The sequence below is a fragment of the Cebus imitator genome, unplaced genomic scaffold (genome assembly GCF_001604975.1).
Source record: "Cebus imitator isolate Cc_AM_T3 unplaced genomic scaffold, Cebus_imitator-1.0 Scaffold388, whole genome shotgun sequence".
Lineage (NCBI taxonomy): Eukaryota > Metazoa > Chordata > Mammalia > Primates > Cebidae > Cebus > Cebus imitator.
The window spans coordinates 1,202,443-1,216,603 of NW_016107703.1; the positions used below are offsets into that span (position 1 = coordinate 1,202,443).

Consider the following 14,161-nt stretch of genomic DNA (forward strand, 5'->3'; position numbering starts at 1 on the left):
GGCTGTGATGGGCAGTGAGCTCCCCCACCCACCCTGAGAGGAGCCTGAGGCTGGGGCAGAAATGGCTGCCCCCGCCTCCCAACCTAGCAGGCGCCAGGAGCCTCTGTAGCCCGGGGCCTGTGCTCGCCCTGGTTCCCCAGGACCTGCAGAGACTCCCAAGCAGATGGCGAGGAGTAACTGGGCCATGGAAGGGCGTTGAGGGCAGGGCCCTAGCAGCCACATGCCCCTCCTCCTTCCGTACTTGTCACCTAAGTACGGTGGGCATCTCACGTCCACCGGCTGCGCTGGGAGCACCCACCAGAGCTTCCATGACAGCCGCGTAGGTCCGGGGACAGACAGTGCCTGGCTGCAGAGAGAACCGAGCGAATAACTGGGTTTGCAGAAGGGAAGGCTTGTCCCACACGGGGCCAGGCCTGCCTCACTCTGGCATGCAGGCAGGGGCAGACACAGTCCTGCACCTGTTCCTGCCCCAAGCCCTGGCGCCGACGTCCTCAGGAACAGCTTGTTTTCCCACAGAAGCTGCTGGGCCATGCCTTTGCTGGGCCCCAGACCTCATGGATGATCCATTAAACGTTGGCACAGGAGCTGACCTTGGGCAGCTCACCAGCTGAAGTGTGTTTTTGCTGCTGTTCCGAGGACAGTTTGTAGCCCCGGCTGTGTGACGTGGTACATAAGCGCCATATCAGCTGACCAGGCCTGAGGAGCACGCGGGCGGGGGGCGGGGCAGGGGCGGCTATTGCGGGGAAGTGGCTCAGCCTTTCTAAACAAACAGCGGAGGAGCAGCTCGGCCACTTCCAAGACACCTGGAGCCCGCCCCACCTCAGGAATGCTCCGAGGAGTCACCACCTGAGGGAGCAGAAAGGGATTTGGGTGGAAGGGAGTTTCAAGTGAAATTGCCTTCCGTGTGGGAAAAACAGTTATTCCAATGATTGCTTTAAAAACAAAAAAGAAAAAAATGCATCCATGGGGTTTATTTATTCAGGGGAAATCACAGAGCTGCTTGGGAGTGCTTTAGAGGCAGGGGTTGCATGTGCGCAAGTGTGCGTGTGTGCATACATGTGTGTGCCTGTGTTTGTGCATGTGTGTGCACCTAGGTAAGCATGTGTGCACAGGTGTGTGTCTGTGTGTGTGCCTGTGTGTGCATAGGTGTGCGTGTGGGCACAGGATTGTGTATCTATGTGTGCCTGTTTGTGTTTGTGTGCGCATAGGTGTGTATGCCTGTTTTTGTGCCTGTGTGTGCGTGCACGTGTGTGGGGTGTGTGCATGTGTAGATGCATGTACCAGTGTGTTTGTGTGCACAGGTGTGTGTGCCTGTTTGTGTGTGCATGTGTGCACAGGTGTATGTTTATGTGTTTGTATATGTGTGTATGCACAGGTGTGTGTGCCTGTGCACAGGTGTGTGTGAACAGGTGTATGTGCATAGGCATGTGCCTTTGTGCACAGGTGCATGTGCCTGTTTGTGCATGTGTGGGTGGGTGTGTACATGTATGTACCAGTATGTGTGTGCACAGGTGTGTGCTTTGTGTGTGTGTACAGGTGTGTGTGCCTGTGTGTGCCTGTGTATGCAGGTGTTTGTGTGCACAAGTATGCATCCATGTGTTTGTGTTTGCACATGTGTGTGCATGTATAGGTTTCCAGGCTCTGAGGAGTCTCACTGGAGGGAGGAACATGTCATGGCCACTGTGGCCGAGAGTGGGCATTTGGTGTCTGTCCACTCTTAGGTTCACCCAAGGCCGCTGCCCTTGTGGTGACTGTCTCATTCGATGTGCGTGGAACTATGCCTGGAGCTGGGATCATTTGGCCTCATCGCCGCTCTGTAACATTGGCTGGCATTGTCCCATTTTATAGATGAGGCAGCTGAGGCTGGAGAAGCTATGGGCCTCGCCTGAGACTGGCCAGCACACTGCAGAGCTGGGGCTGGACCCAGACTCTTTGGCTCTTGGTTTGCAGCCTGATTTTGGTGCTGATGGTGTGGCCCAAAGCGCAGGACGGCAGCCTCCTTGGTCCCATTCATTCCTAGCTGGGTCAGAAGGAAGCTGGGGTGGAGCTTGTGTCTTGAGCACCTTTCTAGCTACTGCCTAGCTGTGCTTAATCTTTTAGTTACCTTTTAGTTTATGGAAAGTGATACCAGTTCCTATTTATGGTAGTGATATTAAGTTTCTTTTAAACTAATTCTTTGTATTAGTTCATTCTCACACTGCTATGAAGAAATACCTGAGGCTGGGTAATTTATGAAGAAAAGAGGTTTAATCAACTCACGATTCTGCCTGGCTGGGAGGGCCTCGGGAAACTTACAATCATGGTGGGAGGCACCTCTTCACAGGGCGGCAGGAAGAAGAATGAAAGCTGAGGAAAGCGGGGAAAGCCCCTTCTAAAACCATCAACCCCATGGTTCAATGACTTCCCCCCACAGCACGTGGGGATTATGGGAGCTACAGTTCAAGATGAGATTTGGGTGGGGACACGGCTCAACGGTGTCATAATTAGAGACAGAGTCCTGCTTTGTTCGCCAGGCTGGTCTCCAATGCCTGGGCTCAAGTGATCCTCCTGCCTCAACCTCCTGAGTAGCTGGGACCACAGGCACCACCATGCCAGCTAATTTACTTTTTTTAGAGATGGAGTCTCACCAGTGTTGCCCAGGCTCAAGCACTCCTCCTTGCTTGGCCTCCCAAAGCCTTGGGATTACAGGTGTGAGCCACTGTGCCCAGCCTAAAATATTTATTTAAATAAAATCAATATATTTGCCTCCCCTAGAACTTCATGTAAGGGACTTGGGGCGTGTGTGCCTTTTCCTGGCCTCCCTTACTCCACGGCGTGTCTCAGGACTCCTGCTCACTGCCTGCACACGAATGTGACGTCCCACTGTAGGAAGGGAGTGGCTTCCTCACGTGTCTCCTCCTGGGGGCTGTCCGGGCAGTCTCTGTTCTGGACTGAGCACAGCGGGCTTGGGATCTGGTGCCCGCCTGGCGTCGGCCCCAGATCAGGGTCCTCTTGTATTGGGTAGCCATTCCTGCACCACTGAGGTCTTGTTCCAGGCATGCGAAAGTGCGACAATCAACCCTGTTACAGAGTAGACCCCTGCTGACTGCCCTGAGCTCCTGCCCCGGCCATGCCCCCTGCTCCCGCCTCTTCTCCTCCCAGCGGTGGCACCAGCCCCTCTCTCAGCCTGGGACGAAGCCCCAGGTCTTCTCTGGCTGGCTCCTCCTGCCCTTGAGGTCTCAGCTCAGAGGCCACTTTGCTGGTGGCTGGCCCTTCACTGGCTGCCCCCTGGATGGATTCTCGGCTCTCCCATCATCAGGCACCTGTAGGCTGTGGTCTGCGTCTGCCTCCCCTCCAGGTGCCAAGTCCTGGTCCTAGCAGGGATGTGGCTTCCTCGTTCACGGCTGTAGTCCTAGCCCTAGGCGTGCCTGGAAGAACAAACAAAAAGGAGATGCCTTCGCAACTCCGAGGAGGCAAAGAACCTGTGTCCGTGGGAACTGGGCTGGGGCAGGGCCGCTGTCCACGCCTGTGGCACCAGGTTCTGCCCGGAGCACTGGACCCACGGGGAGGGACCCCGTCTCCCCATCTGCCCCCAGCTCTGTGATCCGACTGACCTCTGAGCCAAAGTGTTGGAGGCTCATGGCTGGGCAAGGGGGGCTGTGACAAGGGACAGGAAGCCCGGGCCCCACCTTCCAGTGGGGCTGATGCTAAGACTTGGTGGGTTTCCCTCCTCCTCCTCCTTCTTCTCAACTTCTTCTTTTTTTTTTTTTAGATGGACTTTTGCCCTTGTCGCCCAGGCTGGAGTGCAATGGTGCGATCTCTGCTCACTGCAATCTCTGCCTCCTGGGTTCATTCGATTCTCCTGCCTCAGGTTTGCCATGTTGGCCAGGCTGGTCTCGAGCTCCTAATCTCAGGTGATCTGCCCACCTTGGCCTCCCAAAATGCTGGGATTATAGGCGTGAGCCACCGCACCCAGCCTGGTTTTCCTTCTGATCAAAGTCATACCTGTGCATTGTAGAAAATCAAAAAGTTGATTTCGGTTTTGATTTTTAGGAAAATTGTAGTCTGACTACTTTTTTTTCTTCTTCTTCTCCTCCTCCTCCTCCTCCTCCTTCTCCTCCTTCTTTTTTCATCTTCTTCTTTCTTCTTCCTCTTTCTTCTTCCTTTCTTCTTCTTTCTTCTTCTTCTTTTATTTTTTCCTGATATGGAGTCTAGCTCTGTTGCCCAAGCTGGAGTACAGTTGCACAATCATAGCTCACTGCAGCCTTGACCTCTGGGCTCAAGTGATCCTCCCACCTCAGCCTCCTGAGTAGCTGAGACCACAGGCACGTGCTGTGCCACCACACCACAGCATTTTGTGTATTTTTTTTTTGGTGGAGACGTGGTCTCACTATGTTGCCCAGGCTTAAACTCCTGGCCTCAAGCGATCCTCCCACCTCAGCATCCCAAAGTGCTGGGATTACAGGCATGAGCTGCCATGTCTGACCTGATTTTGTAGGAAATTAAAAAAAAAACAATCTAAGTAGTTGCAAGGAAAATGAATCCTTTGTGATTCCCCTGCTGCAGACAATGGGCAGGGCAGGACGTTCTGTGGTGCCTCCTCCCAGGTTTGTGTCACTGGGTTATTTTTAGAGTCGGGTTAGAATCAATAAGTGAGAAAATTGGGGAGTATGACCTAGAGTTTTGGCAAGCATGTTTTTCCAGCCCCAAAAAAACCCAGACTCTCAATCCTCCTGAGAGTGTCTGTGCTGCCTCATGGCAGTCTGGGAAGTGGAGTTGGATGGGAGCGTTTATTTCCAGAGCCTTTGAGGGCTTGGGAGACCATGGCATGTCTCAGGCTGGGCCGCCTGGAAGCTGAGGGTACGTGGTGGTTGCAGCAGCCGTCCATGTCATGGAAGTGCTGACCTCTGCCAGTTGGAGGATGGTACCCATCCTGGTCTGTGTCTGTCCTGTTTCTCCTGCCTCTGCTGTCCCCTATCTCCCTGCTCTTGGACTCAGGTGTCTGGCACAGATGTCCATAGGTGGGTAGGCACAGGTTGGGGACTGTCATTGCTGTCAGAGTGCAGGGTGGTGTATCAGCTAGGGAGAGAGGCTAAGCTGCTGTAACAAACAGTCCCTGCAACAGTGTGGTGGAAAGAACAGAGAATGTCTCCCTTTCCTCAGAAGCAATGGTTGTGTGTGTCAAGTGGGTGAGTGTGTGTCCTGTGTGGCCCTCGTGACTCGTGGTTCCAGGGGCCGGGCCATGAGTGTCATGTGGTTGAGACGTGGGGAGGGGATTTGAACCGAGGTCTGCTGGACTCGGAGGGTCCTGCCCCTTTCCCTCCTTGGCTGCTGATCCTAGTGGGGATGGGAGGGCAGGAGGAGGGAGTCCCGTGGCTACCAGGCTCTGCCAAGGAGATTGCATCCCCTTCTCCCACCTCCTTCCTGACTCTGGCTAGAAAGGGAAGCTGCCCAGCCCAGGCCAGGGGTGGGAGGGGCTTCGCCTGGTTCTCTACAGCCGGGTGGTGAAGCTGGGTTTGGGGGTGGCTGCGGTGGGGAGCAGGCAGGTTTGCCTTCTGGTCTCTGGGATGCCTCTGAGGGGTCAGTTTCCAGAGTTTTCCTCCGTGGCCTTAAACAGTGCCTGGCATATGGTAGGCATCCAGTCGCTCTCGGTGGGAAGCACAAATACCCCCACCCCGAGCAGTGTTCTGGTGAGGGGCTTCATGGTGGTCTGCACAAAGGCTTCGGGGTGCAGGGTGGGCTGGGGGTGTCTGGGAGCTCGGAGACAGCCAAGAGCCAAGCGTCCTTGCAGTGAAATTCGTGCTGGTTGCTCCCAGGGCAGATGCAAGAGGGAGACAGGGGCCTGGAGTAGAGGGGGATGAGCATGGGTGGGATGAAGACAGCTTGTACCTGGCTGAGCCGCTGGAGAGGGGGCGCCTGGGTGTGCATCGAGGTGGGGGGTCTGGCTACAAGCCCACACTGCCTGGGTCTGCCTCCTAGACTCTCCTCTTGCCACAGCACCCTCCTGCAATGGCCTTGAGGCAGGTGTGCAGGCCTTCACCACAGGTGGCCACAGCCTTAAGGTGGGGCCGGATGTCGTCTGCTTGTGGAGGTGGTGGGACTGTCTGGCTCCACTTCTGTGTGGCCTTGGCCAAGTTGCTCAATCTCTCTGGGTTTCCATCTGTGAAGTAGAGAAATTCACCGCCCCCCAACATGCAGGGGTCCCTGAAAGAGACCCCTGAAAGAAGGGGCAGGTGAAGCTGTGGGCTGTAGCTGCTCAGACACTGGTTGGCCCCTCCCTGGCTGGGATGGAGGGGACACAGCGGAGGTTTACAAACCACATCTCTCCAGAGCTTCAGAGAAGAGGCCAGCCCGAAGGTGCTCATGCATCCTTTCCTATAGGGCGTGTGAAGATTGAGAATCCTCCCAATTTAAAAAAATCATCCGTGTTGGCCGGGCGTGGTGGCTCATGCCTGTAATCCCAGCACTTTGGGAGGTTGAAGCGGGTGGATCACCTGTGGTTAGGAGTTCGAGACCAACCTGACCAACATGGAGAAACCCAGTCTCTACTAAAAACACAAAATTAGCTGGGCGTGGTGGTGCATGCCTGTAATCCCAGCTACTTGGGAGGCTGAGGTGGGAGAATTGCTTGAACCCGGGAGGGGGAGGTTGCAGGCAACAAGAGCAAAACTCCATCTCAAAAAAAAAATCATCTGCGTGGTAATTATGTCATCTCATCCAACGTGCTGCCGATTTCCAGATGGCCTCTAGGAAATGCTGTCCCTTAAAACTGGATTCCGAGACGACCAAGCATGGCCATTGTGCTGTTGTATCCAGACAGCGTGACAAGTGACAAAGTGTGACAAGTGACAAACTGTGATGTATCTGGGAGTGAGCGGCACAGCAGCACCGTGGGGGCTCCCTGGACCCATCCCTGCCTCTTCGTTGCCAGCGGAATCCCAGTCCTCAGCCCTCCCCAGAGCGGGGCATGTCTAGTCCTACGGGTCGTATTCCCCAGCAACTGGTTTAGGGCAAGCGTGAGACCTACTCTGGCCAATGAGGAGCAAGGGGATGTTTCCAGGAGTTTCTGGAAGGGTTTCTCACTGCTGAGGAGAGACGTGCAGAAGAAAGAGGCAGTTTCTCTCTTTCTGCTGATGGTGTGGGGGTAGCCTGTGGTGACTCCCTGAGTCATGGCAGCCTCTGTGCCACCATGAGGGACCTCATTGAGGACTTCGCACCTCCCCGAGGTCCCAGATCAGGAGGCAAGACCAAGACTGGGTCCCTGCCTCGCCTCCAAGCCACAGACTGAGCCTGGGAGCCCTCTTATGTCTTCTGGCTCTGTGGGATAGGTTAGCTGTATTAGACCTGAGCAGCCTAAAGTTGGGTTTGCTGCTATCTGGGGTCAAAGCAGCTGAGGCTATACACCGTGGCTCGCCCCTACAATCCCAGTACTTTGGGAGGCTGAGGCAGGCTGACCACAAGGTCAGAAGTTTGAGAACAATCTGGCCAACATGGTGAAACATATTTTCTAAAAAATACAAAAATTAGCCTGGCATGGTGGTGCATGCTTGTATAGCCAGTTACTGGGGAGGCTGAGGCAGGAGAATTGCTGGAACCCGGGAGGTGGAGCTTGCCACTGCACTCCAGGCTGGGCAACAGCAAGACTCCATCTAAAAAAAAAAAAAAAGCAGCTGAACATGGCTCCACAGGCAGGCTTCCCCAAGTCATCCTGTGAATCAGGCCATCAGGTTCATCGCCTGGATTCTGAGAGAGGAAAATAATCCCAGCTGTAAAACATAAAACTGTTAAGAATGGCAGTGAAGGGCACATTCATTACATATGTCTGCAAAAGTCAGCGCCATGGGCTATCAAGACAAATAATGCCTCTCACAGCAGGTTACCTGTGCAGGGGATTGGCCTGCTCCAGACACTGTCTAACTGAGTTTTCTTGCACCAGATTCTCAGAGTGGCCACAGCTTCGAAGACCAGGAGGCAGAGAGTTCTCACCTATGGGAAGGCTGGGGCCAGTGGCCTCAGAACCCATGAGTTTCACACTCTGCCCTCTGCTCCTGCATGGGCCCTAGAGCCCAGAGCTGTGCCTGGGACTGGCCTGAGCCAGTGCCAGACCCCGGACTGGGAGGAGGGCCAGGAGGAGGTCCGGGAGCTGTTCCGGTGGGTGGGGACCCAAGGAGTCTCCCTCTCTCCAGTGCTTGGGGTCTGAGACTGTGGGCGCCTGGCTGAGGGCATACTCCTGGTCTACCCCTGGCCATGGTGGCGGCACTCAGCTGCCTGGTCTGTTGTTTACACGTCCTGCTCATCCATCAGCTGGATTCATAAACACAGCAGAGGCCTGGGAGCCCAGTGGCCCCATGGCCGGAGCAGGGGCCAGGGCAGGGGTCTGGCTCTCAGAGGGGCTGCCAATTGGGGCCTGGAGATTCCAGGCACGGCGGGCACCAGCAGGGTCTCCTGACCCACGCCTCTCCCAGACTGTTGCTAGGTGGGAGTTACTCATTAACCCCGGCACAGCCAGGCCAGTGTTTGATGAGGCTGGGTCTGGGTGAGCCAGGGTGAACCAAGCCCACCTGGGCATGAAATGTTCGTTCCCCATGAGTGGATGCTCTGAGAGGGCCGTGGTCTGTGAGGCCGGCCTGGCTGAGGGGATGTGGTCCCTGGGTACCCCAATGGTGCCGTCTCCTGACCCTGGAGGGCCAGGCTGCAGGTGCTGCTACCTTCCAGGGTCTCAGCTTCCTGGCTATAAAATGGGATGGTGACATTCCTCATGCAGGCTCACTTCTGCAGTAGACGCAGTGCTCTACCTCCGGGGCCTGGGGACGGGTCAGACTGTGGTGCTGAGAGTGGCTCAGAGTTGAATTTGGGAAGCGTCTGAGGCCGATGGCCTGCTGGGCCAGGCTATAGGGTGACAGCCATCAACACTTGCGGGAGGCATTTGGTGTTGGGGACAGACTGTTTCCCTGGCTGCTCAGAAGAAGCCTCTGTAATGTTAGTCTTTGCCACAGCTCCGGGTGTCATGGGAGGATTCCTGCATTCCCAGAAAGGGGAGTCTCTGTCGCCACATGGCCCACGATTTCCCTGTGCCAGGCCACAGCTTCCACATCTGGGGCCCTGGAGGGACACGAATCCAGGGGACATTCGGCTTCCCTGGGCCCAGGTGTCCGCAGGCTGAATCCCTAACGCGTAGCAGGTTCTGCGGCGGTGCCCGGTGATATTCTGCCCATGGCCTCTGTGTTAATCATTGATCTGGGCAACCTGCAGACCCCTCCCCACTTTCCTGTGTGGGGGTGAGGAGGGTGCTTAGCGGGTGTGTGACTCTGAGACAGTGGCCCCCCTGTCCCCTGCTGCCTGGACGTGCTCCCAGTCCTTGAGAGTTAATCCAAGGTTAGCTTGGAGCCTGCCAGCCCTGTGACAAAGATACAGACCTCCAGGGAATGTCCCAGCGTGTCCCCACCCAACCCTTCCACTCACCTCAGTAAAGGCGCGGGAGGCTGGGTGAGTTCCATTTCGAGGAGCTGTCTGAACAAAAACAGGAGCTGGGCCAGGCCGGACGGTGGTCTCTGGGTGGGTCTGTGTCGCTCTGACACCCTGGCTGCAGGTGCCAGGAAGTGGAGAAGCAGTGGCATTGGATGTGGTGGTGGCAGAGGCTCCTGGGGAAGGAGCAGGTGGGAGGTGGGGATTTGGGTGGTGGCCCCCTTCGGGGTGTCCCACCCTGTGCCCACCTGGCCAGCGCTCACATCCCTCCGCCTCCACCCACAGGGCACCGCGTCCGTCCTCCAGCGCCGGTCCCCCAATGAGGAGTACGTGGAGGTGGGACGCCTTGGGCCCTCTGACTACTTCGGTGAGTCCAGTGGGCGTCCCCTCCCTGGCACAGCTGTGGGTGTCTCATTCAGGGTCCTGCGAGGGGCCTGGAGGGGAGGAGCTGCTGGGAGGCTTCCCTGGGGCCTTGTCAGGGGGCTTGGCTGAACCCCAGTGTGGCTGCAAAAGAAGGCTCAGTCCTATTCCCCCAAATTGAGGTCCCAGGGCCAGGCCTGGGTCCCCAGGAGCAAACAGCCCTGGATGTGGGTTCCTCAGAGGGCATGACTTTGGGTGAGGCAGCCTCCCACTTCTGGGATGAGGGGGCACAGTGTAGCTCGGCCACCCACACTCTTGCAGCTGGGGGTCTGCGTCCTGAGGGAGGCCTGGGCACACCCTGGCATTCCTGCAGGATTGCCCCAAAAAAGTGTAGGACAGGCTGGGCACAGTGGCTCGCGCCTGTAATCCCAGAACTTTGGGAGGCCAAGGCCAGCAAGTCACAAGGTCAGGAGATTGAGACCATCCTGGCCAATGTGGTGAAACCCCGTCTCTACTAAAAATACAAAAAAAATTTAGCTGGATGTGGTGGCGCGGCTGTAGTCCCAGCTACCTGGGAGGCTGAGGCAGGAGAGTCGCTTGAATCAGGGAGTTGGAAGTTGCAGTGAGTTGAGATCATGCCACTGCACTCCAATCTGAGGAACAAGAGTGAGACTCCATCTCAAAAAAAAAAAAAAAAAGTGCAGGACAATGCTTAGCTAAACTTGAATTTCAGTTAATAAATAATTCATCAGCATAAGTATATCCGAAATATTTCCTGGGCTATACTTGTGCTAAAAGTTGGATTGTTTGAAATTCGAATGGGTCTGGCATCCTCATGGTGGTTTTTCCTATCCTCAAATGGGGAGCGGCTTCCAGGGTCCTGGGCATCACCTCTCCCTGCTGCAGCCTCAGGACCCCCAGGCCTCCAGGCCAGGCCCTGACCTCTGTCTTTGCCTCCCAGGGGAGATTGCGCTGCTGCTGAACCGGCCCCGGGCGGCCACCGTCGTGGCCCGGGGGCCCCTCAAGTGTGTGAAGCTGGACCGGCCCCGCTTTGAGCGTGTGCTGGGCCCTTGTTCCGAGATCCTCAAGAGGAACATCCAGCGCTATAACAGCTTCATCTCCCTCACCGTCTGAGTGCAGCCCCACCCTGCAGCCCCAGCTCCCCAGTGTGGTGGCCGTGCTGTGCTCGTCTGTGTCAGGGGCCGTGTGGGGCTGAATCCCTGTGGCGTGAGGACTGCCTCTTTCCCGGACTCACTTTTTGGAATAAATAATCATCTTGTGCATTTCCAAATCAAAGGACAAGCGGACAAAACTCATCCTAAGAGCAAGAAAGGGACAGGCCAGGTTCCTCCCCACACATCTCCCGGGCTGCCTCTGTGGGCTCATCCTGGGGAGCCCACCCCAACCCTCCCGGTCTCCTGGAGATGCTTGAGTATCTCACCTCCCAGAATTAGGCCAGGACGTTGCCCCTGAGGCCTGGAGACCCGGTGAGGTCAGGTCCCCCAGATTGAGGTCCGAGTGTGGGCAAGATTGTGTAAAAATGGGCTGTCCCCAAGGGAGATCAGGCTGAGAGCAGGGAGTCTAGCCTGAAGAAAGAAGTCGAGGCCCCTCCCTCAAATGTGCACCCCTCCCTACCCCCTGCCACACCCCCACCTCCCCAGAGGTCCTGCTGTGGATACCAGGGTGGGAGAGTCTCAGGGCTGTGAGGCTGATCTTGCCTCTAACTGGAGAGGAAGCCAAGTGCTGAGACACGCAGGGCTCCTGCCTTGGGAGCCAGGGCCGTGGCCACAGGTAGACCCCATTAGGGGCTGTGTTGGAAGTTCCGTTGGGAGGGGCTGGCAGGATTCCAGTGGTCTATGCACACTTTCTTAGTCCTTCCATGGCGGGTTGGGTGCACTGACAGATGCTTGGGGGTCCATGGGGTCTGCAGTCCCTGCCTGGGCTGACACCCGGGGTGAGAAGAAAACACAATTTAAGTTTGGGACTTGCCCAGATCCAGCGACCTCGGCTGGGGGTGCCCTGTTCTCTCGGAGTTGGGGGGTCCTGGAGACTGTCTGCTTCCACTTGTTTCTGAAGCAGTGTCTTGGAGACCTCGCCAGGGAGAGGAGAGATTTCTAAAATGCACTCTGATAAAGTCCCGGGATGTGCCCCTTCGTAGCCCTTCCCCAGCAGACACACCTAAGTCCCAGCCTCCAGGAGACGGGAGCTGGTGGCCCTCCACTCCACGCCCCAGTTCTCGTGATGTTAGGGAAAAACAGAAGTCAAGGCACCCTCAGGCCCCACACACCTCCAACCGATCAACCAAACTGTCCCTTACTTGCGTCTTGATCCAGCAGTGACGATGTGAGCCAGCCAGGCCCAAAGGGGTGAGGCCAGTACAGAGAGCTTTCCAGTGGCTCCTGGGTGCCCTGAAAGACAAGTGAAGTCATGCAGTTTCCTTGATGTTGCTCCTGTCCCGTCCCGTGCGTGCGTCTGGGGAGGCTGTCCTTGGTCCAAGGCCACCCCTCCCCTGCTGGCAGTTACAATGCGTGGGGCCCCTCCCCGCCCAGCCCCGGCCATGTCTCGTGTCTTCCCCTGCCTGTGATGTCCCTGTGGACCTGTGAGCCCTCCCCTCCTTATCTCTGCTCTGAATGCTGCATGAACCATTAAATGTGCAATGAAGTACCTCTTCCCAGCTCGGGAGGCTTTGGTCTGAAGTCTTTTGTAGATAAGGGTTTTTTTCTTTTTCTTATTTTTTATGGTGGTAAAATACACATAACACAAAAGCTACCACTTTAACCACTTTTAAGTGTCCAGTGCAGTGGCGTTATCCATGTTACAGTGCAGCCACCACTACCAGTCCCTTTCATTGTCCCAAGCGGAACCTCTGCGCCCATGAAACAACAGCTCCTGCTCCCCAGCTCCCAGCCCCGGGGAGACACCCTCCCGCCTTCTGTAGCCCAGGGCATCCACACATTCTCCTTTCAGTGCTATCAGTATACATGATGGTCCATCCTGCACACTGCCATGTCCTGGGGTGGCCAAGCGGACAGGGCCCAGCTCCCTATCTCTGCGCTACAAGGGTTCACAGGTGGTCCCAGGCGGCCCTGTTCCTCGTGGCTGTTTTGTGGGCCCTGACATGGACACTCAGATCCCAAGGCTGCCCTGGGAGGGGTCAGGGTGTGTCCAGGGCCAGGGTACTCTCAGCCTCTGGGGACGGTAAACTCAGGGTCTGAGGGCAGGCACAGCTCACTGGGGCACTGCGTGTTCCCGGGATCTCTTGTGAGCTGGGCTCTGAGTAGGCCTGCAGGAAACATTTCAATAAATAAACAGCAGTGAATAAGCTAAGGGTCGCAGGAGAGAAACCTTGGGAGCTTCAGATTCTGACATCCACAGGCCAAAAACACAGGAACTTTGACACAAGTCTCACACTGTATACAAAAATTAACGTGGATCACAGACTTCAACATCAGCACAAAACTATACAACTTTTAGAAAAAAAGGAGAAACTCTTCTGGGAAATTGTTCTTAGTCTTGACACTGGTCCATAAAAAGGAAATTTGATAAATTGGAATTCATCAAAATGAAAAACTGTTGCCCTGAAAAAGACCTTGTGAGGAAGATGAAAATACAAACCACAGACTGGGAAAAAAAGATTTTTAAACCACATGTTTCCCAGAGAGGACTAATGTCTAGAATCAATAAAGAACTCTCAGCCGGGGGCGGTGGTTCACGCCTGTCATCTCAGCACTTCGGGAGGCCAAGGTGGGTGGATCACAAGGTTAGGAGTTTGAGACCAGCCTGACCAACATGGTGACACCCTGTCTCTACTAAAAAAAATGCAAAAATTGGCCAAGCGTAGTGGCAGGTGCTTGTAGTCCCAGCTACTCGGGAGGCTGAGGCAGGAAAATCGCTTGAAACTGGGAGGCAGAGGTTGCAGTGAGCTGAGATCATGCCACTGCACTCCAGCCTAGGCGACAGAGCGAAACTGTCTCAAAAATAAATAAATAAATAAAAGAACTCTAAAAAACCATAAACATGCAAACAATCCAACTAGGTTATGAGGAGGCACTTCCCCATGAGGACACGCAGACGGCAGTCAACACAGGGAAAGATATCAGACCACTAACCGCTAGGAAAATGCAAATTAAAGCCACTGTAGGACACCCCACACACCTATGCGAATGGGTAGAATGAACAATAGCAGCACTCCGTCCTGGCCAGGGCGTAGAGAAACAGGATCTATGTGAAAAGACCTAATCTACGTTTGATAGGTGTACCTGAATGTGACGAAGAGAATCAATCCAAGCTGGAAAATACGCTTCAGGATATTATTCAGGAAAACTTTCCCAACCTAGCAAGGCAGGACAATATTCAA

General features: G+C 55.4%; 1 protein-coding gene across 2 annotated transcripts in view; it reads left to right on the top strand.

Moving 5' to 3' along the window:
- Nucleotides 1-12,482, top strand: part of PRKAR1B (protein kinase cAMP-dependent type I regulatory subunit beta) — a 165,997-nt gene extending 153,515 nt beyond the window's left edge. For both annotated transcript variants that reach the window (XM_017508272.1, XM_017508271.2), the window contains exons 10-11: nt 9,730-9,811; nt 10,766-12,482. In XM_017508272.1, coding sequence (XP_017363761.1) covers nt 9,730-9,811; nt 10,766-10,938 — 255 coding nt within the window. In that variant the 3' untranslated portion in view covers nt 10,939-12,482. The remainder of the gene's footprint in view (nt 1-9,729; nt 9,812-10,765) is intronic.
- The last annotated feature ends 1,679 nt before the right edge of the window (nt 12,483-14,161 follow it).